Source organism: Ranitomeya imitator, chromosome 1 (assembly GCF_032444005.1).
Source record: "Ranitomeya imitator isolate aRanImi1 chromosome 1, aRanImi1.pri, whole genome shotgun sequence".
NCBI lineage: Eukaryota > Metazoa > Chordata > Amphibia > Anura > Dendrobatidae > Ranitomeya > Ranitomeya imitator.
In genome coordinates this window covers 336,511,973-336,536,475 of record NC_091282.1, presented here as the reverse complement: position 1 = coordinate 336,536,475, position 24,503 = coordinate 336,511,973, and the positions used below count along the sequence as shown (strand labels likewise).

Genomic DNA, 24,503 nt, shown 5'->3' with positions numbered 1-24,503 from the left:
CAAGAAAGTCTCCAAGAACCTTTCAATTTCTTTATTCAGAAATTAAAATACCAATAGCACCAATGTCGGTACTTGTATATACAATTGTCAATGCAACACGTCATGATAAACAACATTGATCCTTTCAAGTCTGCTGCTTGCTCTGTCAAAAGCGCAGAAGGGCCAGTCTGCACGGCCGATATGATTTGGCAGCATGGTCGTGCAGGTGAAGTGTCCGTTTCCCTTCACGATTAAGTGATTGTGTAAGGAAATGGTGGAAAAGCCTCCACGTCAAAGGCTGTTGGGATTGAACGTGGCAAAATGACCACAGCGTGAATGCGACAACTTATGACCTGAAAACAAATTTGTTTGTTTTTTTTCTTGTGTAGTCTCAATCCCTACGTCCTCATGGGTACGTTCGAATGTAGATTGTCTCGGACCTGCCTTCTGACTTGGCGGCATATCTTGCCAATGTGAAAAGGAAATCGCTCAACCTGTAAAGATCAAAAAAGAACTCTCAACATTTGGAAATTCTAGCATTATGTGTCTACGGACTAAGATAAAATATTCGAGAACCTTCAGTTAAAGTTTGCCCATTGTACTGTGTGTAAAATGATCACTTATCCACAGAACAGGTGAAAATAAATGCCTATGTAACATCTAGGGGGCTTGCTGCGAGGGCCACAATGTTTGGCTATCTTAGTCCCACAGAATTTGCACAGGTTCCCCGGTCTGGGGTGAGTAGCCCCACCATTCTAGCAGTAACCAGGTTCTCTAGGGGTATACAAGTTTTCAAACGTCTCTGAATATTATTTAACAAGAGAATAGTATGTGCCTCCTAGACGCCTTAAACTTGTACAGAGGACTGTACAGGTACAAATACAAGCTGAGGGATATGTATTTCGCCTAATGGCATTTGAAGACACAACATGTCTTTGGTCATGTACTACATGTATGCAGAAGCAGCTGCGGTAATGAGTTGTGCCCTATTAGTACATGTCTGCATAAATTGAAAATAAACACAGAAGTCCATTAAATTCAACCTTTCTCCACCAGCTATACATTCTTTATTGCTATATTTATAACCAGCAGAGTCATGTGTTGTGAGAAAACATCCATCCCTTTGTTAAAATGCTGTTCTAAACTCTGCCATTACTACCGCCTGTGGTACAGCTGTTATGAACAGGCAATTCAGAACCACAATGGACCTTGAAGTTCAGAGCACACAAAGTGACCTGACAATTACCAAAAACATAGGACGAGCTCTGAGACGTGGGAACTCTGCTGACCGCAATCCCTAATCCTATCCAACCACACTAGAGGTAGCCGTGGAGCGCTCCTGACCAGTCCTATGCGCCTCGAGCACAGCCTGAGAAACTAGCTAGCCCTAAGAAAGAAAAATAAGCCTAGCTTGCCTCAGAGAAATACCCCAAAGGAAAAGGCAGCCCCCCACATATAATGACTGTGAGTTGAGATGAAAATACAAACGCAGAGATGAAATAGATGTGGCAAAGTGAGGCCCAACTTACTGAACAGACCGAAGATAGGAAAGATTGCTTTGCGGTCAACACAAAACCCTACAAACAACCACGCAGAGGGGGCAAAAAGACCCTCCGCACCGACTAACGGTACGGAGGTGCTCCCTCTGCGTCCCAGAGCTTCCAGAAAGCAAGAAAAACCAATATAGCAAGCTGGACAGAAAAAATAGCAAACAAAAATAACACAAGCAAAACTTAGCTTATGCAGGAAGACAGGCCACAGGAACGATCCAGGAGAAAGCAAGACCAATACTAGAACATTGACTGGAGGCCAGGATCAAAGTACTAGGTGGAGTTAAATAGAGCAGCACCTAACGACTTAACCTCATCACCTGAGGAAGGAAACTCAGAAGCCGCAGTACCACTCTCATCCACCAAAAGGAAGCTCATAGACAGAACCAGCCGAAGTACCACTCACGACCACAGGAGGGAGCTTGGCCACAGAATCCACAACATACAGCACTCATATTGTGAACTGCCCTAACTGTAAATAACCCTTTCCTATTTAGTGGATAAAACTGCCTTTCCTCCACACGTAATGCACAACATCGGTGAGGTTTTTGGAAAGAATAAGTCATGTGCCAGTCTTTTGTATCGGTCACAGAGTATTTATACATGTATATGAGATCGCATCTGCTAAAAACTAATGGATATGGTAAAATAAAAAAAAAACATCTACTATATAAAGCTGAATGTGTGTGTATGTGTGTGTGTGTATGTCCGGGATTGGCATCTGCACCGTCGCAGCTACAGCCACAAAATTTTGCACAGTCACACGTCTGGACCCCGAGAGCGTCATAGGCTATATTGTGAGGCGAAATTTTAACCCCGCGCGTTCCAATTCACCAAACAATTTTGCCCCTATCTACATAATGGGGAAAAAAGTGAAAGGAAAAGTGTTGGAGGCGTCGCAGCTACAGAAACAAAATTTTGCACAGTCTCACGTCTGGACCCCGAGAGCGTCATAGGCTACGTTGTGAGGTGAAATTTTAACCCTGCGCGTTCCAATTCACCAAACAATTTTGCCCCTATCTACATAATGGGGAAAAAAGTGAAAGGAAAAGTGTTGGAGGCAAATTGACAGCTGCCAGATGTGAACAAGGGGGACTTAAAGAATGAGAGCAATGGCGCCAAAGAGTATATACCGTACAGTTGCTAAGGTGGGGCCTCGACATGGGATACTCACCACACACGGGGATATGAACACACACAAAATGCGCCACACACTACCACGTGCTTGAACACATATTACCCTCAGCACGCATTTCACCACAAATACACCAACCTCGCCACATAAAAGTCAAAACACAAAAGTCGCCACTCAAAACTCGCCACGCGCAGAACTCGCCACATGCAAAAACTAGGCTCTTGCAAAACTCGCCACAAGTGCAAAATTCTCCTCATGAAAAACTCGCCACACGCAAAACTTGCACACGCGGAAAAATTGCCACATGCACAAAAGTTGCAACACATGCAAAAGTTGCCTCACACAAAACTTGCACATACTCAAAAGGCACCACATATAATACTCGCAACGCGCAAAACTCGCCATGCGCAAAACTTGCTGCACACAACTTGCTACACTAACCTGTCACATGCAACTCGACACACAAAATGTTGCTACACGCATGTTGCTACACAAAACTCATCTCACAAAAGTCGCTACATGCATGTCACCACACGCAACTCAACACACACAACTTGACAAACGAAACTCGCCCTAAAACACACACAAGTCTGGTATTATCCTTCAAAAATAAAAATTTGATTAATAAGCAGACAAACTACAACAATTGCACCATATAGGAAATACGGCAGCTGTCAGTCACATGACCTGTCTATTATGTGTATGTGTGAGCTAATATATACTGCCAGGGGGAGGGCTTCCTGTTGGCTGGGGATTTATCAGGCTGCCAATTTAGCTTACAAATACTGAGGTAAAAATACTGAGCAAATAACGTGTGAACGAGGTCTAATACAGGAGAAGTTGACACACAGGTATATACTATATACAGGGGAGATGACACACAGATATATACTATATACAGGAGAGATGACACACAGGTATATACTATATAGAGGAGGAGATGACATATAGGTACATATATATACAGGAGGAGATGACACAGGTATATACTATATACAGGAGGAGATGACATACAGGTATATGCTATATATAGAAGATGACATGCAGGTATATACTATATGCAGGAGGAGATGACACTCAGATATATACTATATACAGGGGAGGTGACACACAGGTATATACTATATACAGGGGAGATGACATACAGGTATATACTATATACAGGAGATGACATACAGATGTATACTATATATAAGGGAGATGACAAACATGTATATACTGAGGTGATGAGGTGAAAATGAAAAGGTGTGAGTGCAAAATGAGAGGAGTGAGGAAAAATAGTGGAGTGATCAGAAAATGACAGATGTGAGGTTGAAATGACAAGTGTTAGGGGGGAATGAGAGATGTGAGGGGGAAAATGAAAGATGTGATTGGGAAAATGAGAGGCGTGATGGGAAAATAAGAGAAGTGAGGTGCTATAACTAACCACAGATATTTACTATGCCCAGGCAACGCCGGGCTCTTCAGCTAGTTTAGTTATAAAACAAGAACTACATGTTATACCTGTTCAAGTATTTTCCAATATTTGGATCTGCCTCTCTAGTTTGCAGCAGCTTGAAAGTTCTAAAACGAGAGGAAATTTATGTTAAGTGAATGTCTTAAGTGGACATAAACCGCTGATCCCCAAAGAGCACGTGTAATTGTGGGGAAGGGGGTATAAAACCAATGGGGTAAAACAGAAGAAAGGTCTTACACTCTCTCTGCTCTCCGGCACACAGCTCGAGCCACATGTAGTGACGCACTAGCCTTACCTCCAGACTAGAAGGAAAAATACAGGTGGTTAGTTCAGGTCAGCAGCCCCATGTAAGAATGTGACTTATCTGTTACAATGTTTAATGACTACAATGAAATAAAAAACAAAAGTCTATTTTGTGTTGCACATACTGGTAGAATAAAGCTGGTCAGTGGCGGAAGCTGATCGGTGTATTTATCAATCCATTGCTCCAGCTCCCGGATAGGCTCCTCGTTAAATGCTGTATGCACTGCAGAAAGATAAGTCGGGACTAATTAATGAGCCACCATATAACAGTTGTGGCTGTCGTATTATTTTTTTTGGAATATTGCAGCAAGGTCGCACTGGTAGTCCGTGACTGTCAGACCAAAGTCCTGCAAAGCATCGACTACCTGCAGCGCCCCTGGCACTTCTTCTGATTAGTAAGCTTACACAGGCTTCTGGACTGCCGGCCACTGGACAGGTGCCCTGCAAATATTTTTGCTCCGCTCCAATATTGGACCTTATGTCTCTAAATTGAATGCTGCATCCAATAAGTCATCCCCAGTGTTGGTGAAAATTTAGTCTTGAGCTTTTTTTTTTTTTTTGTTTTTTTTTCACGTCAGAAGCTGCATGGCGAATAGATTTACCTTTATGGCTTTCTCTGGCCGAGGATATTGGTGTTGCAATATTTGAGCCAATGTCTTGCAGCATACACTGTATCTGTTGGGGAAAAATGTATTTTAACCTCTGCTAACAAGTACAAATGCACATTAGATCCAGAGGCTGAAAGCTGACTTTACCCACTAGAGTACTGGAGTATTTCGCTTCTGACCATTCCTATTACAAGGGCAGATAAAATGCCTATATATTGCCGATCATCATATATCCATACTTGCATTGATGCATTTGTGCTTCAATCACTCTGAAAGTTTTATGATCAAGCTATGGTTCATCCCCTTCCAGTATACAATGTCCATTACTCTTTACCGGAGATGTGCTGGGAACAAACACTGGTTCTAGGTCAGAAGGCAGCGACTGCTATATGGTCACTGCTGTCCCAAAGCTATTAAACGGATGTAATTTGGCTGTAAATAAACAGTAAAATTACAGAAAGCTCGCATGCAAGTCACACGGGACTTACATTGAAGCCTATGGGGCAAAGTTGTAACTTCTGACCGAAAGTTCAACAAGGATGGATTTCATTTAGCAGCAGAAACCTCATCTTGATATAGCGAAACCAAAGTCACCATATACTGTCTAAAAGAGGAGATCGATGAAAAGCGAGCAAATGATCATTCACTGGGTAATGACTGCCTTTACTAAGTGGAACCTGTCCCATGAAAATACATTCCAATCTGCAGGCAATATGTTAGATAGAAGGGAGAGCTGACTAGATTGATATAGTTTTATACTGAGTCTAAAATGTTTGCATTATTTTTTGGTCTAGCAGGCGGTCCTATCAGTGACTGACAGCTATCTCTGTATGCACACTTAAAGAAAGCTGTCAGTCACGGATGGCGCCGCCCACTGGACCAAAAATCTCAAATTGAGCAGTGAGTTAACTTGCCACTCTAGGTGCCACTGATCTAATTTCCCTGACTGTAGTACTATATTTACCAGCTGCCGCTGTCTTTAGTTTTTCCCGGTGCCACTTCGGCCCAACGCCGCCATCTTATGACCACAAGCTAGGCTTCCATCACAAGCTCTCAATGCCTTGTTCTGGCTCCCATAGTCTTTCGCCGAGTAGTGACTTCCAGCTTGCCCAGCAAACACTGGAGTGATCCAGCAGGTCACAACCTGCAGAAGACTGACCGGAGTGGCGTTGATAACAGATGTAGATGGCGGCTAGTACGTATAACACTAGGGTCAGGGATCTTAGATTAGTGACACCACTCCAGCAGTGAAATAAAAAACCGCTGGAGCAGTGCTTTTATTACTGTGCAGGTCCTACTGAATCTTTTCTCACAAAGCTATATATCAATCTACTCTGCATCTGCTATTCTAATTCATGCGCCTGCAGATTGAGCTACAGTATCATAGTGACAGGTTTCTTTAAGAACGAGGCATGTTTAGATTTTGAGCTTTTGTTTTGTTTCTCCCTTTCATTTTTGAGCCATAATTTTTTTTTCTTTATCAGTCAACATAGCCATGTGAAACTTAGTTTTTGTGTGATACTTTGTAGGTTTGAAGAACACCATTGACATTATGCCATGACAAACTGGAAAAAGTTGGGTTGAAATGATTTAAAAAAAAAAAAATAAAAAAAAAAATAAAATTCTGCTATTTTTTTCAGTTTTTACAGACTTCAATTTGTTGTAAAAATGACAATATGATTCATCAAGTCCGTACGATTATGGCGATGCCACACCTAGGTTGTTGTTTTTTTTTATTCCTCATTTTAGTGGTTAAAAGCACTATCTTGAGAGGAGAGAGTGAGTGATTTAAATGGATATTTTTTTTTTTTTAAATCTAACCCCCTCATTTTTTCACAATTAGGCGATTTGAACCTCCATTCATTTAATTGCTCATACTATACACCAGGGGTGTCAAACTGCATTCCTCGAGGGCAGCAAACCATGCGTGTTTTCAAGATTTCCTTAGCATTGCACAAGGTGCTGGAATCATTGTGTGTAGGTGATAATTTAATCACCTGTGCAGTACAAGGAAATCCTGAAAACAAGACCTGTGTGCAGCCCTCGAGGTATGCAGTTTGACACCCCTGTTATACACTGCAATGCCAAAGTATTGTAATATATAGTAGAAATGACATTCTTCTATGGAGCCAAGTCAGAGGCTGCGCTTCACAGGAGGACTGAGTTGCAGTGAGCCACATGGTAGCTGGTGGTACACCAGTAAACAGGCCATTTGAATGCCCTTGATTTATGCAGAATTTATATGGTTAAAAGAGCAGCAATCTGAGCAAGCTCCAGTCAGCGACAGATGCTAGCTGTGTTGTTTCTTTCATTTCAGTGGACAACTGCCTTATCAGTTTATAGCTGTTATGAAGCCACGATGAGGTGTGTTATATGATTAACTGGACAGTCCATCTTTAGAAAATAATGGTTAGTCATTCTGAGATGGAAAGTTATACAATGTTTCAAGATATTCTCTGTATCTCTGCTTACTGTCTTTCTATGGATACAAAGCTATCCTTGTCATGATAGAAAAATACACTTACTGTACTTAATCCTGCTCGCATGAATTGTACATTGACTCTTAGGCTACTTTCACACTTGCATTTTTTTTTAATCCGTCGTTTTGGACAAAATGTGCTCGCAGGATGCGTTTTTTCCCATAGACTTGTATTGCCGACGGATCGCAACGGATGGCCACACGTCGCGTCCGTCGTGCACTGGATGCGTCGTGTTTTGGCGGACCGTCGTTCAATGTAACTTTTTTTTGTACGTCGCGTCCGCCATTTCCGACCGTGCATACGCGGCTGGAACTCCCTCGTCCCCGGGACGTAGACTGGGCAGCGGATGCGTTGAAAAACTGCATCCACTGCCCATGTTGTGCACAATTTTCACAACGTGCGTCGGTACGTCGGGCCGACGCATTGCGACGGCCCCGTACCAACGCAAGTGTGAAAGTAGCCTTATAGTATAGGTCCCCATACAGAATGGACTCGTTTGCCCAACAGTCTCTGGATGACGGCCTTCCCACTGTCCCCCTATAGGCGTCGTCAAGAGACAGAAACATTTGACATGTCTGATTTTCGGGCTGCCGCTCCCTGGTTCTCTAAGAGATAAGCCACCAGCAGAGAAGTCTAGCAGCGGAAATAGCTGCTGACTGGCAGTTATCTAAGGGTACGTGTCCACCTTCAGGATGGCCGGCGGTTTTGACGGAGCTGCGAACTAGCTCTGCCCCCTTCTGGGGACGCGATGATGCCGGATGTGTTCATTGCACACATCTGGAATCATCGCACCCCACACATAGGGCCCTGTGTTATACCTTGCGTCGCCGCAAGGTATACGGACATGCTGCGATCTAAAAAGACGCGCTGCATGTCCGGAATCGCAGGGCCGCCGGATGCGTGTTACCACGCATAGTGGAGACGGGATTTCATAAAATCCCCTCCACTATGCTGTAACATCTGGACGCTGCGTGTTTGACGCTGCGTCTCTATTCAGCGTCAAACACGCAGCGTTTCCTGAACGTGGAAACACACCCTAAAGTGTATGGAGGGATTATTCCTTAAATACATCCAAGTCTAGTTGACCTAATGAAAATATGAGAGATACCTTCTCAAGTTCTGCGATACATTGGAGATTTGCATCTAGACAAAATTCTTTGGCCAACCTAAAAATAAAAACAAATCTGCTCAGGTGCTATGTGGGATTCCGGTACCAGACTGCAAGTGCATGTAATAATCTTTTGTGCTTAGTCTGCTATACAAATATGTACATTCTAAGGTGGTAAACCACTTTACAGTTTTGCATAGGCTACATGCTAATTATTATTAAAGGGGTTTTCCCACAAAGAAAAGTTGATTTTTTTTTTTTTATCATTCCAAGATCTGTTAAGTTCCACAATTGGTGTTAAAAAAAAAAAAAATGTTCCTATGCTGCGATAATCTTATAAATGTGCCCCTGTGTAATGGTCATGTATGACCATGCAGGAACATGGTCTGATCATACCACAGCTCCTGGGCAGGGGAGGAAGGAGAAGAGCGGATACAGACATTACTGCATGGGATAGAAGCTGAATCTTTTTGTGAGATAAAACATTTCCCTGCCTGTTTTGAAACAATGTTTTACTTCATGGAAAGAATCAGCTGCAATCCCCGTGCTGTAATATCTGTATCCTCTCTTTTGCTTCCTCCCCTGCCCAGGAGATGTGATATGATCAGACCATGCTCCTGTACGGTCAGACACGGCCATTACACAGTACACAGCAGCGGCACATTTATAAGATTATCTCAGCACAGGGACATTTTCTTTAAACACATCCAATTGTAGAAGTTATTATAATTCCAAGATCTATTGATTTAAAATCAACTTTAAAAATTAACTTTTGTTCATAGGACAACCCTTTTAATAGGTCCTGTGTATGTCAGGAAAATCTAACCTATAAGCCGAGTGAATCCAAAGACTCTCCGACCCCACTGTTGCAGATCTTTCAGCAAGGGAAAGCTTACTTGTCTGCACTTAGGGCATGTACACACAGCTTTTTAAATTTTTTTTAGACCCTCAAAAAAATGAGTTTCCTGAATCGGTATCTACTAGAAAACTTATTTCAAAAGTCTCTACAGGAGTTTTGAGTTTTTTTTTCCCCAAAGAATTTTTGCAGCAATTTGATTGAACAGTGTCTAGTTTCAGTAGTTTCTATTAAGAAATGCTTCAAAAGGTATGATGATCAATTTATTTTTTACCAGGTGTTTTCCAAATCCTGAAAGGGAAACAAAAGGTCAAAAGACTGAACATGTAACTAGCAAAGTGGTTTTATAATAGAAATGATTAGTCTTTCAAGCATTTTTTTTAAAGGGAACCTGTCACCCCGTTTTTTCAGATTGAGATATAAATACTGTTAAATAGGGCCTGCGCTGTGCGTTACTATAGTGTATGTAGTGTACCCTGATTCCCCACCTATGCTGAGAAATACATTACCAAAGTCGCCGTTTTCGCCTGTCAATCAGGCTGGTCAGGTCGGGTGGGCGTGGTGACATCGCTCATTTCTTCCCCAGCTTTCCGTTGGTGGCGTAGTGGTGTGCGCATGTTGCAGTGACGAATCCACTGCGCGCACGTGAAGAAGCAGCGCGCGATCTGCGCTATTACCCCCTGTCATCGGTGGGGGCGGCCATCTTCCTGGGGCCGCGCGTGCGCAGATGGAGTGCTCTGCTGCACGGGGCTTCAGGAAAATGGCCGCGGGATGCCGCGCGTGCGCAAAAGAGATCGTGGCGGCCATTTTCCTAAAGCAGAGTTTGCATCTCGGCTTTGGGAAAATGGCCGCCGCGATCTCTTCTGCGCACGCGCGGCATCCCGCGGCCATTTTCCTGAAGCCCCGTGCAGCAGAGCACTCCATCTGCGCACGCGCGGCCCCAGGAAGATGGCCGCCCCCACCGATGACAGGGGGTAATAGCGCAGATCGCGCGCTGCTTCTTCACGTGCGCGCAGTGGATTCGTCACTGCAACATGCGCACACCACTACGCCACCAACGGAAAGCTGGGGAAGAAATGAGCGATGTCACCACGCCCACCCGACCTGACCAGCCTGATTGACAGGCGAAAACGGCGACTTTGGTAATGTATTTCTCAGCATAGGTGGGGAATCAGGGTACACTACATACACTATAGGAACACACAGCACAGGCCCTATTTAACAGTATTTATATCTCAATCTGAAAAAACGGGGTGACAGGTTCCCTTTAAGTCCGTTTCAGGCATTTTTAATTTGGAGCAGACCTGCTCTAAAGACTGTGTGCACATACCCTTACTGTAATACATCCCTTTTTTCCCGACATACAGCTGCACGTCTTCAACATAGTATAAGCAATGTAAGCGGCAAAACATTAATTCAGTTTTTTTTTCTTTTGTATAACAAGTTTTTCTATCTAAAATCAAAGGGAAGAGCAAAAAAAATGCCTAGAACTTGTTAAATCTTAAAAAAACAAAAGTCTGTATCTTACAAATACAAAAAAAATATCTAAGGCCATAATCACACTGAGTATTTCAGTATGTGTAAGCCAAAACCAGGAGTGGGTGATAAATGCAGAAGTGCTGCATATGTTTCTATTATACTTTTCCTCTGATTGTTCCACTCCTGGTTTTGGCTTACAAATACTGATGTAAAATACTCAACGTGTGCACGTGGCCTAATGAAAGAATTCACTAGCATTGCACATCTGGTCCCCATGGACAACACAAAAGAAATGGAAACCCAGGGCTTTAACAATTTTTTTCCTGCCCAAAATGTTCCTCAAATGCTTAAGAGAACTTTTTCTATTTATAATTAATTTTCTTTGTTTATAGGAAGAAGTTTTTTAAATCAGGTGGAAAATAAAAAGTGTACGTCACTTAAGTGAAGAGGAATTTGATGGACTCTGTTCCAAACTAGCATTGTCCAATCAAAGGGCTGCAAAAAAAACTTTTAGGAAATTAAGTTCTTCAAGAAAGAAAAACCCTCCAAAAACAAGGAATGTGTCCAGAACCAGTTTGTTTGAAAAATGCATTATTTTTATATGCCTCCAAAAAAAACCTGCGAACATAACTGGGGCCACAATACTTCATCTTTCTGATGCATCGTTGCCATTTCATTTTTTTTTCTAGTCATAGATAGCAGCTGTCAAAAATCACGAACAATGATGTGCTTGGTACAACAGGGAGAAGGTTATGGCAGTTCTGCACCTATGGGACCAGAAAACGAAGCACAACGGAGCACATGTTGGCTATCGGCACCATTATAATCAAGGCCCCCATTGGCGCATGCCCATTTTGAGGAGGTTTGGACACAAGCCCCGATGGAACCATTGAACGTGGGCAAGAATATGAAAGCTCACTTGTAGCTAGGCCATAAATGTTTACTGTAAGGAATTGCCTTTAAGAGGCTGTCTGGAAAATTAACAACACTAGTCTCCTTTGAAAGTTTTGTACAATGTATTTTTCATGAAACCATTATCAATCCGTATGTGTATAAACACAAATAAAAATTTCAAGACTGGAAAGATCTTAGAATAAGGTGGAAAGTTCTGCTCTTACCGTTTACTGTAAAACAATAGCTTCATAGGAACCTAGGCAAGTTAATTTCTCGATCACTGTTGTAAGGCTTTATTTTATAGGGCCCATGTGCATACAATCAGAACTTACCCTAAGGCAGATGTCAGCTCATCGGTGGTGCCCAGGGCTTCAAACACAAGGTTGTCTTTAGGTCTCCGCTCTCCTGTGTATGTACTTGAGAAGCCTACGGTTTAGACAATGTATATCACTTATTGCGATAATGGTCAGTAATCAAATCTAATATCCTAATAGAATAGCTTAAGAATAAGACCTTTATCGCCTGTTTTTGTGTAGATTTTTGGGATCTTCTCTGTTTTATTTTCTGGAGAGGAACTGAAAGAAAATATAGCACAGGACAATGACGGTGGAATTGCTATTGTACGGTACTTACATTCGCTTTAAGTATATAAAAAAAAAATCTATCAGAAAATCGCCTATTGATTAAGTCATGATTGAAATCTTGCTATTTTCACACTTGCCATCGGGGATATTTTATACTCCATCTTCCTGTTCTTTACCGAAGAATTATCAGAAGTCTCACTATCTTCACAGACAGGACTACAGCTGATAACACAGGACCCAGTAATCTCAAAAGTCAATCTCACAGCGGACCCTGCTTGCCCTGTTTTCACAATGGCTTTTGTACAAGCTCAATAGATGCTTCAATACATATGATAGGATTTGAATCAGTCCATTGATGATAATAGACATGTGGATTTCCTAAGCAATTTGCATGCTAAAACAGATCAGGAAGCTTGAGTCTAAAGGTACCTTCACACTGGCCAACTTAACAACGATATCGCTAGCGATCCGTGACGTTGCAGCGTCCTGGCTAGCGATATCGCTGTGTTTGACACGCAGCAGCGATCTGGATTCTGCTGTGACATCGTTGGTCGGAGCAGAAAGGCCAGAACTTTATTTCGTCGCTGGATCTCCCGCAGACATCGCTGAATCGGCGTGTGTGACGCCGATTCAGCAATGTTTACCCTGGTTACCAGCATAAACGTTAAAAAAAACAAACACTGCATACTTACATTCCGGTGTCTGTCGCGTCCCTCGGCGTTCTGCTTCTCTGCACTAGCGCCGGCTGGCCGTAAAGCAGAGCACAGCGGTGACGTCACCGCTGTGCTTTCCGGCACTTACACAGTGCAGAGAAGCAGAGCACCGGAGGACAGACACTGGAATGTAAGTACATAGTGTTTGTTTTTTTTTTTACATTTACGCTGATAACCAGGGTAAACATCTGGTTACTAAGTGTGGCTCTGCGCTTAGCTTAATTACCCTGGTTACCAGGGGACTTCGCATAGTTGGTCGCTGGAGAGCTGTCTGTGTGACAGCTCTCCAGCGACCACACAGCGACGCTGCAGCGATCGGGATCGTTGACTAGATCGCTGCAGCGTCGCTAAATATGACGGTACCTTTAGGGTATGTGCACATGTTGCGGATTTGCCTGCGGATCTGCAGCGTTGTACAGTACCATGTAAACCTATGGAAAAAAAAATCCGCAGTGCACATGCTGCGGAGAATTCTGCACGGAAAAGCTGTGGTTTATTTTCCGCAGCATTTCAATTCTTTGAGTGGATTCTGCAGCGTTTTACATCTGCTCCTCAATAGGAATCTGCAGGTGTTAAAACGCAGGTGAAATTTGCACAAAAAATGATGGAAATCCGCAGGTAAAACGCACTGCGTTTTACCTGCGGATTTTTCAAAAACTGAGCGGAAAAATCCACGCAGAAATCCACAACGTGGGCACATAGCCTAAAAAAAAAGTTCTAGTGCCAGTGTGAAAACTGCAACGTTTTTTTTTTTTTAATTAATACAAATTGTGATATGAAAAAAATGCCATTCTTCAGACTACAAGACACTTTTTAGCAAGAAAAACTCTTGCTAATATGTGTGTGCATGTTATAGTCTGGAAGCAGCTTCCTGTGATGGAGGAGACTATGGCACAACGTCCTTCCCAATGATAGAGTTGCCCACTCTCCTCCTACTCTGCACTCATCTATGTTACTGGTGCCGAGAAGGAGAGGAAGTCCCCGGGACTCATCATGGAGACTGCACGGAAGCTGCATGGCCTGAGCAGCTGAAGGACCTTTCAGGTCATGTTAACAGTGACATGCCTGCAAAGAACTGCAAGATGTGGTGATATATAGAGTGTGTAATTGTGCATGTAGCAGAGATGTGTGTATGTAACCGTGCACATGTAGCAGAGCTGTGTGTATGCATATGTAACAATAAAATATATATATATTATACACTGCAGAGAAACACTAATAATAGATCTATTACCTCCCTATTCTACCATAGTGCACCAAAATTAATAATAATGACACCGTCACTAGGTAAGTTTTAATTAATGGGAAAAGTGTTTTTCCTATTTTCTGCGGTCTAAACGTAGTGTGCGTCTTATTGTAAGAAAAATAATGCATAAATACACTAACATATAAACCTGATTTGTACAGTTGGTTTCCTGATCACATATTCCCTTTAACGAGGTTTTTGTAAATAAAACGTAATTCATTGGGTAGTAACAACGTACGCTGTGTGCATTAGTTCTTCATTTTTAAAATATGCTTATTAAGAAAGAACATTCTTGCAGTAATCCAGAAACTAAAAACCTGAATATGGGTTCATAGCATACAAGATTCTAACATGTGTGAAACATCTCATTTCTTTCAAAGGGTCAGTAAAAAACAAAGCTTTGTCTATCAAGACGTAAGTTGCATGAATTCCTTAGCTGTAATAACCTATGGTGATATAAACAGAAAACTTTTTGCATTCACTGACAACAAGCATGTTACTTGACAAATTCCTACACAAAATAGTACAACTGCAGCAGGGAGACCAAACCATGCCTTTATGGCTATGTGCACACCATTAGATCGCAACAGTGTCTTCTCCTGACTAGAGATGAGCGAATATGTTCGGAAATGATTGCTGAATCCAAATTTGCTATATTCATGTCACATTTATGTTTGACGATTGTTTACGAACATATTTGCTCATTTCAACTCCCATTGACTCCAATGGCGTTCGGCGAATATTGCAAATGCAATATTCACCGGCGATCGTAATCCGAACAAAATATTTGCTCAACTCTACTCCTAACTAATCATGAACGTTGCAGCCCGATCAGCGGCCACTAATGGGTGTGCTACTAAACGTGATGCTGCACTGGATCTAGATGTCAAGGGAATGGCAAAAGACACATTGTTGATTAAGGAGGAACGGCGTTTGTCTAGGAGTTGAGATTTCTTTCTCCACCTCCAAGAAATAAGGGAAAGTCTACTTGCGGACAACCCTTAATGAGTTACGGTAAGGCTGGTTTCACTACACTCATCAGGAGGGCGTTAAACTAGAAGAAGAGGGGACGGGAAGAAAAACATTAGACTCGAACAAAGACGACCCAGGAAAACATACTCAGAAGGGAGGTAAGAACATTTCTAAAACAATCCACAGTGAGGAGATTGGAACAAAACAAAATCCTCTAAACTGCATGCTCGCAAACGCCAGAAGCCTGACAAACAAGATGGAAGAACTAGAAGCAGAAATATCTACAGGTAACTTTGACATAGTGGGAATAACCGAGACATGGTTAGATGAAAGCTATGACTGGGCAGTTAACTTACAGGGTTACAGTCTGTTTAGAAAGGATCGTAAAAATCGGAGAGGAGGAGGGGTTTGTCTCTATGTAAAGTCTTGTCTAAAGTCCACTTTAAGGGAGGATATTAGCGAAGGGAATGAGGATGTCGAGTCCATATGGGTCGAAATTCATGGAGGGAAAAATGGTAACAAAATTCTCATTGGGGTCTGTTACAAACCCCCAAATATAACAGAAACCATGGAAAGTCTACTTCTAAAGCAGATAAATGAAGCTGCAACCCATAATGAGGTCCTGGTTATGGGGGACTTTAACTACCCGGATATTAACTGGGAAACAGAAACCTGTGAAACCCATAAAGGCAACAGGTTTCTGCTAATAACCAAGAAAAATTATCTTTCACAATTGGTGCAGAATCCAACCAGAGGAGCAGCACTTTTAGACCTAATACTATCTAATAGACCTGACAGAATAACAAATCTGCAGGTGGTTGGGCATTTAGGAAATAGCGACCACAATATTGTGCAGTTTCACCTGTCTTTCACTAGGGGGACTTGTCAGGGAGTCACAAAAACATTGAACTTTAGGAAGGCAAAGTTTGAACAGCTTAGAGATGCCCTTAATCTGGTAGACTGGGACAATATCCTCAGAAATGAGAATACAGATAATAAATGGGAAATGTTTAAGAACATCCTAAATAGGCAGTGTAAGCGGTTTATACCTTGTGGGAATAAAAGGACTAGAAATAGGAAAAACCCAATGTGGCTAAACAAAGAAGTAAGACAGGCAATTAACAGTAAAAAGAAAGCATTTGCACTACTAAAGCAGGATGGCACCATTGAAGCTCTAAAAAACTATAGGGAGAAAAATACTTTATCTAAAAAACTAATTAAAGCTGCCAAAAAGGAAACAGAGAAGCACATTGCTAAGGAGAGTAAAACTAATCCCAAACTGTTCTTCAACTATATCAATAGTAAAAGAATAAAAACTGAAAATGTAGGCCCCTTAAAAAATAGTGAGGAAAGAATGGTTGTAGATGACGAGGAAAAAGCTAACATATTAAACACCTTCTCCACGGTATTCACGGTGGAAAATGAAATGCTAGGTGAAATCCCAAGAAACAATGAAATCCCTATATTAAGGGTCACCAATCTAACCCAAGAAGAGGTGCGAAACCGGCTAAATAAGATTAAAATAGATAAATCTCCGGGTCCGGATGGCATACACCCACGAGTACTAAGAGAACTAAGTAATGTAATAGATAAACCATTATTTCTTATTTTTAGTGACTCTATAGCAACAGGGTCTGTTCCGCAGGACTGGCGCATAGCAAATGTGGTGCCAATATTCAAAAAGGGCTCTAAAAGTGAACCTGGAAATTATAGGCCAGTAAGTCTAACCTCTATTGTTGGTAAAATATTTGAAGGGTTTCTGAGGGATGTTATTCTGGATTATCTCAATGAGAATAACTGTTTAACTCCATATCAGCATGGGTTTATGAGAAATCGCTCCTGTCAAACCAATCTAATCAGTTTTTATGAAGAGGTAAGCTATAGACTGGACCACGGTGAGTCATTGGACGTGGTATATCTCGATTTTTCCAAAGCGTTTGATACCGTGCCGCACAAGAGGTTGGTACACAAAATGAGAATGCTTGGTCTGGGGGAAAATGTGTGTAAATGGGTTAGTAACTGGCTTAGTGATAGAAAGCAGAGGGTGGTTATAAATGGTATAGTCTCTAACTGGGTCGAAGTGACCAGTGGGGTACCGCAGGGGTCGGTATTGGGACCTGTTCTCTTCAACATATTCATTAATGATCTGGTAGAAGGTTTACACAGTAAAATATCGATATTTGCAGATGATACAAAACTATGTAAAGCAGTTAATACAAGAGAAGATAGTATTCTGCTACAGATGGATCTGGATAAGTTGGAAACTTGGGCTGAAAGGTGGCAGATGAGGTTTAACAATGATAAATGTAAGGTTATACACATGGGAAGAGGGAATCAATATCACCATTACACACTGAACGGGAAACCACTAGGTAAATCTGACAGGGAGAAGGACTTGGGAATCCTAGTTAATGATAAACTTACCTGGAGCAGCCAGTGCCAGGCAGCAGCTGCCAAGGCAAACAGGATCATGGGGTGCATTAAAAGAGGTCTGGATACACATGATGAGAGCATTATACTGCCTCTGTACAAATCCCTAGTTAGACCGCACATGGAGTACTGTGTCCAGTTTTGGGCACCGGTGCTCAGGAAGGATATAATGGAACTAGAGAGAGTACAAAGGAGGGCAACAAAATTAATAAAGGGGATGGGAGAACTACAATACCCAGATAGATTAGCGAAATTAGGATTATTTAGTCTAGAAAAAAGACGACTGAGGGGCGATCTAATAACCATGTATAAGTATATAAGGGGACAATACAAATATCTCGCTGAGGATCTGTTTATACCAAGGAAGGTGACGGGCACAAGGGGGCATTCTTTGCGTCTGGAGGAGAGAAGGTTTTTCCACCAACATAGAAGAGGATTCTTTACTGTTAGGGCAGTGAGAATCTGGAATTGCTTGCCTGAGGAGGTGGTGATGGCGAACTCAGTCGAGGGGTTCAAGAGAGGCCTGGATGTCTTCCTGGAGCAGAACAATATTGTATCATACAATTATTAGGTTCTGTAGAAGGACGTAGATCTGGGTATTTATTATGATGGAATATAGGCTGAACTGGATGGACAAATGTCTTTTTTCGGCCTTACTAACTATGTTACTATGTTACTATGTTACATTTGCGTACGAGAGGGCTGCGGATGGTAGCGTACTTCCTCCCCGACGTCCTGCCTATGCCCCATGCAGCGATTTGAAGTGTGCGGCGACCGCATAGAAACGCAAAATTTAGCATTTTCGTGCGGTCGCCGCACACCTCAAATCGCCGCATGCGGACGCATCCACATACAACGCATGTCCCTGCGTACCCAATGTTAAAGATAGGTACGCAGAACACATACAGAAGTAGGCGGAGCGTAGGTGGGGCTTCAGGGAGGAAGTATGCTGCCATCCGCAGACCTCCCGGCCGCAAATGTGAAACCAGCCTTATTCCCATATTAATCTGTCTGCATATTATTGGAGCAGCGTAGGAGAAATTCCCAAATAGGGCATACCTGAGTGTGGGCAGAATTGGGTGCCAGTACAGTAGGGTCATAAAATGAAGAGTCAATGGTGGGAGTAGTAAATTTGGTCATTATAGTCATCAGGGCCACCTTACATTCGGCCTTCCACCGAGGTGACATTTCTCTTAGAGAAGGGTCCTAATGAGGATGGAGATCTACTGTTCCTTATCACATTGTTGTCTCTGCGCTATCTGCCACATCTGGTCCTTCTGTTCTTCCCGATAGGAGACCTGTTGTTCTTGCATGTTTGATAGCTTCATGAGGACATTATCTGCCAAGTCAGCCACTTCTCTTCTGCTCTTCCTGGCCGCCATTCCTTTTCTAGATCCCCGAACTGTCCGCTGTAGTGTCTCCAGAGGGTGGGTTATGAAGGATGGTTGAGATGGACCTGAGCGAAGCATATCATTCTCCTCCGCCGCAGTCATGGCTGACTCGTCAGGCTCCAGTTCATATGGAGGAGACCGAGTCAGACTCAAGCACATCGGTAGAAAACCTTAGGCGGTAAATGCATGACATTTCATATATGTGTAGTTTTTCCTTTTGGGGCCATTACACCGCTAGGGAGCTTCCTCTCCTCTGCAAAATCCCGCATAAAACGGTCTAAGGGACCGCCATCTTGTTTGTATTTCCTTTTCTGTTGAAGACAACGATTTGTGTGTTACAATTAAACCTGAATTGGGTAATAATATACCAGGGATACTGTTCTGATAATGAGGCTTGGAGAGAAGCCGCTACAAACATGCGGGACAGTTTCTCAGGCATACATCTGATGCTTAGCTGGTCTCCTCTAATTTATAGGACATCCTATTCATCAGGATATAGTAACATAGTAACATAGTTAGTAAGGCCGAAAAAAGACATTTGTCCATCCAGTTCAGCCTATATTCCATCATAATAAATCCCCAGATCTACGTCCTTCTACAGAACCTAATAATTGTATATAATAACATATGTCACGTAGGATGTTGGATAGTGGCCTCAGAAAACGGTCTCTACATGCCCACTATCAGATTGCCAGACATCTCTTACTACTCCCCAAAAAGGCATAAACAAAAATATGTCCCACATTACGAGCACTTGTGGGAATCTAGTACTATATTCAGCACTGGCCCACGTGTAGTTATTTTTTGACAATAAAACTAAAACCTACGATTGAAGCACTAGGGAACCTGTCCATCCATTCATGCTGGCCAAACCATGGGCTCTAGGAATAGGAGCCTGGCTGGACAACTGCAGCAAGGTAGGCTTTAAAAAACATAGGGCCCGATTCATAAAAAGCTTGGAAAAGTTGCAAAATTTAGGAGCAACTCTGAGTTATGCCAACATTTTCACGCCAGTCTGTCCCAATTCCGACCAAATGGGCGAAACGTCACAGCTTGTCTCGTCTAATTTATGACAAGCTTTGGCATTCATGATGATAGAAATGTCACTCCATTACCTGACTGGAGTAGGATTTCTGACACGGCACACTGAGCAGCCCAACACTCGTCAGACACTCCACATTCATGAAGAGGCATGAACCTCTCCATTAATCTGGAGTATCTGACTCCAACGCACCCCCTTAAGACCATGCCGGTCTAGATGAATCGGGCCACAGTTTAAAGATACTCCTCACAACGCTCTAGTTGATTGACCGGTCTTTTTCATATGTTTGATCAGGGAGAGATCCGTCAATCACCCACAGCCGTGTGGGGAGAAGCCAGCTGAGGGTAGTGCCGGTAGTTTTCTCTGAAACAAGCCTGTGGTTTGGGCACCATGAATAAGTTTTCTTTTAAAGATTTTCCAGCATGAACCATATAATTTTTGATCAAAGGAGCAGACTTTTGGGTTCTTAGGACCAAATACTAACACTGAATATTATTATTTCTATGAACAGATAAAGGGATTAGCAGCTGTTTTGAAACATGCAATACTCTGAATTATAGGCGAGAAGCGCCAATGCCATCATGTCTACAGGTACCTTCCAGGATATGATGTGGAAATAAATGGGATTAAGTATATTAGCCTATTATTTTACCTTTTTTCCAGGTACTGAATTCCCTTCTCTTCATCCATATAAATATAACTAGGTATACAGAACTGTAGCTTCCTTATATTTGCATATACCATACAACACAACACCTTCTTTTTCCAGAAAAAGTCAGCCCCTTCTGGAACCAGAGCCTGGAAAATAGATTCCCATACACGACGGGTGACTATCCGGTAGGAGTGACCTGGATCTGTCTGATCCCAAAGGGGAGGGTTCTGCTTCACCAATTCAATCAAGTGGTGAACACTGACCGGAATCTTTTCACTTTCACTCTTGTGTTCCTTTTTGCGGATCTAAATATCATAGAAATGGGTTATAGCCTCTGTACTATATTAGTTGCAAAATATAAAATTATAGGAAATTACCCGGGGCCATTCCCAGATTTGGTCTTAGCTGTCATCCTGGAAGCCATAAAAAAAGTATAGAACAGTTTAAAAAAAATAATAAAAATTTAAATCAGTACAGTTGGTAAATCAATTGTAAGCCATGATTACCGGGCTGCGATCGTGTTTGTGGTCTCTGCTCATCTTCATGATTTCTTCTCTTCTTGTTCTGTGTTTGTCTCTTCGAGTCACTCTGCCCTCAATGTTTTCCAAAACACCCCACACCCTCCCCTCACCCCTTTTTGTTGGGAGAAAAAAAAACTGATTAAATACAGATGATGGCGGCTTTTATTAGTGACGAGCGATTGTGCTCGTTTAATTGGGTTCTCCGAGCATGCTCAGATGTTCTCCGAGTATTTGTTAGTGCTTGGAGATTTAGTTTGTGTCCCCACAGCTGAAGTATTCAGGCTGTCCAGCAGCCGTAAATCAATGTGGGGATTCCCTAACAAACATGTACTCAGGCTGTCTACCAGTCACAAATCATGCAGCTGCGGCGACACAATCTAAATCTCTGTGTACGCCAAAATATTTGGAGAACACCCGAGCATGCTGGGAGATCTTGAGTAACGAGCACACTCGCTCATCACTACTTGTCATCTGTTTTACATCCGCTCCTATCGGTTGTCCACCCCTAACCATATCTAGCACTCTGTGCTTTCAAGATTTTACCAAATGTAGATGTGCACATAGCCAGGACCACCAAGGCAAGGTTTTTTTATTTTATCAAATTTATTTATACATAACACATGAAGCCCAAGTTTATGGTGCTGCAAGGCACAGATACAGGATGATCTGCACTGCTTCATTATCTAGTAAAGACACTGGAATTATTACAAGAGTTTCCGAACATTAATCTATGACATTAACAATGAAATCTGCTTAATATGATATAAATAGTGCAATCAAAAAAAGTCCCTATATATAACCACAATGGGACTTCAACAATACATAATCACAAAAAAGACTTACTATTTAAGTAGTCAAAAGAAGCAAACCATAGTATTACAATCACCAAAGTTTATTAAAGATTATTTAAAAGGATATATGACAAAAAACAATCATAACAAAACATCCAGCAGGAGGGGCTCCAGACAGTATGGCAATACACTTTATAAAAAATGGTAAGTATGTAACTCCACTTATGACATTAAATAAATACCCCATAACATAGTGGATGTATCAATCCATTCTATAAGGGGTGGTATATTAACAATTATACCTATATCAAAAAATGACCTAGAGCTGAAAAATCACACACTGGCATATGTCATTCAAGACCAGCATACCAATATCAACAATATAGGTGAAAATAACTAACGCTATGTGCCCGGGAAAACTATCAACCACAGTGGTAATGGTACACAGTCTCTGTCTAAATACATGGTCACCAATGTATTACCTGTCAGGATGCTGCACAAGGATGACACTGCCAGTGTGGATGCCAGAAAACTGCCGCGGAGACCCTCCTCACCCCAACGTACGTTTCGCCCTGGCTTCTTCCGGGGGCGTAGTTATTTTCACCAATATTGTTGATATTGGTATGCTGGATTACTCTACCAGACTAATGGGTGAGATTGTACATCCGCAGAATGTACATCTCCATGGCAGATTTTCAGTGCAGTGGGGTGAAATCCGATCACAATAAGCCGCAAAATCTGCACATAAAATACAGATTATGAATGTGCAGGCTAAGCGTTTAATGGGTTCATCCAGGACTTAGCTTTTAGGCCCATAGTAAAAAAAAAAAAAAAAAAAAAAAAAGCGGGCAGGAGGCAGGTAGGTGCTACCTGTATGTTGTGCCCAGTGCCAATCTCTGCCGGCACAGAGTGGTCACAGAACGCTTCAGCCGGCAGGTCAGCAGCTCCCGCTAACGTCACGTTGTGAAGAGTAGCTCCTTCTCTTCCGCTCCGTTGATGAGGCCTGCTGAGTGACAGGCGGCTCCTTGCTGCCTGTGGGTAACCGGCTGTCACTCAGCATGACGTTGGCAGTGACGCCCGTCCATAGCGCAGACAGGAAGACGAAGAGCTGATCTATTGACATTGAGCAGCTGAATTGCCGGAAGGAACGGCGCTCTGTGCCGGGTAGAACAGGCAGGCAGTTAGCAACTTTTGACCCCATAATATATATTTTTTTTATACTATGAGCTTAAAAACTATGTATTTTATTACATTAGGTTCCTATAAAAGCCAGAGCTGTCCAAATAGGAAAAAGAGGTGGCTATAGAACCCCAGTAAGTGGCGCGGTGCACTGAACGCTCCGGCCACGCCAACCGTGCACCCAGCACAAGCATGTGATTAGCACGGTCGTTTTGTGCTGAAGGATTCTTATAACTTCTCAGCGCACAGTGATGAATATGGAATAGGAAATACATCTGCACTAGACACAATGGGAACACAATAGTATGCCCCCATAGGCTCAGCTAGTGACAGTTATTGCACCCACCACCTCCTGGGTATAACAAGGGCACCTATGCTACCCAGTGAGTGTTGGCAGGGGTCCCAGGTTATTGGATCCAGTTTAGATCTCTTTGAAAGCGTCCCACCGTCTCCTGATGTCTGTGTTAGTAAATATGAGCATTTCCAACGAAACCCCAGTGAATTGTGGAGCATCGCTTCTTGCGGTGCCGTTCTCCTACATATGTGTGGGCAGAATGAGAAATCTCTAACTAGTCTTCAACAAAGGGGCGTGTCTGCAGTCTGACACAAGCAGCACTGATTGGGCAGTGTCAGGGACACTCCCCCAATAGGTAACGCCCACCTGTCAACTGATCCTAGGAGGAATAAACAGGAACAGCACAACCAAGTCATAGGAGGAAACCACAGACGGACTATATATGGGGCCACTGGAGTCCGACAGCTCATTGCAGAGCACAATCACAGCTGGTATGGAGGCAGCAGCCCCCCCCCCCCTTATCTCTTGGACCCCTGTGAGGACACAATACCATTGTGTATATCCGGGGACAGGATAGAGACAGTAATGGATGAGGAATGGACTAGGTATGCGCATGCGCAGTCTATAGCAGCATATGTACGTCCTAGGTATCAGGCATACGCTGGCGTAACACGCACGGTGCTCTCACCTCCCGTCCGCGCCCTTACTACTGCACAGACGCCCTCCCCGGGCCATTCCTCTCAGAGTTCTCCGTAATAACAAGCGAGCTGCTGCCATCGCTCCACGCACCGCCCACACGTCGTCCCACACTGGGACACACAAGCCCTATTGGTCGGGAA

The 24,503-nt window shown here is 42.7% G+C and overlaps 2 protein-coding genes across 3 annotated transcripts in view; one reads left to right on the top strand and one right to left on the bottom strand.

Moving 5' to 3' along the window:
- Positions 1 to 17: 17 nt before the first annotated feature.
- On the bottom strand, positions 18 to 24,503 carry MMAB (metabolism of cobalamin associated B). The gene is made up of 9 exons (XM_069759428.1): positions 24,353 to 24,503; positions 12,362 to 12,423; positions 12,181 to 12,274; positions 8,620 to 8,677; positions 5,026 to 5,098; positions 4,549 to 4,646; positions 4,358 to 4,422; positions 4,168 to 4,227; positions 18 to 473 (listed from the first exon to the last, which is right to left on the bottom strand). Exons 1-9 carry the CDS (start codon positions 24,439 to 24,441, stop codon positions 386 to 388), a joined length of 687 nt encoding a protein of 228 aa, XP_069615529.1. The 5' UTR covers positions 24,442 to 24,503; the 3' UTR covers positions 18 to 385.
- The window catches only part of MVK (mevalonate kinase), a 45,337-nt gene continuing 44,864 nt past the window's right edge, over positions 24,031 to 24,503 (top strand). The window contains exon 1 of one of the 2 annotated variants that reach the window (XM_069759407.1): positions 24,031 to 24,155. In XM_069759407.1, the coding sequence (XP_069615508.1) occupies positions 24,107 to 24,155 (49 nt within the window). In that variant the 5' untranslated portion in view covers positions 24,031 to 24,106. The remainder of the gene's footprint in view (positions 24,156 to 24,503) is intronic. The other variant, XM_069759390.1, reaches the window with a different exon arrangement.

Excerpts from the sequence above, each read along its gene's own strand:
- MMAB (XM_069759428.1), bottom strand. The coding sequence starts at position 24,441 with ATGGCAGCAGCTCGCTTGTTATTACGGAGAACTCTGAGAGGAATGGCC. Across the intron at positions 8,678-12,180 it reads GAGCTGACATCTGCCTTAGG|GTTGGCCAAAGAATTTTGTC; the intron begins GTAAGTTCTGAT and ends TTTTATTTTTAG. Across the intron at positions 474-4,167 it reads ATTGGAAAATACTTGAACAG|GTTGAGCGATTTCCTTTTCA; the intron begins GTATAACATGTA and ends TGATCTTTACAG.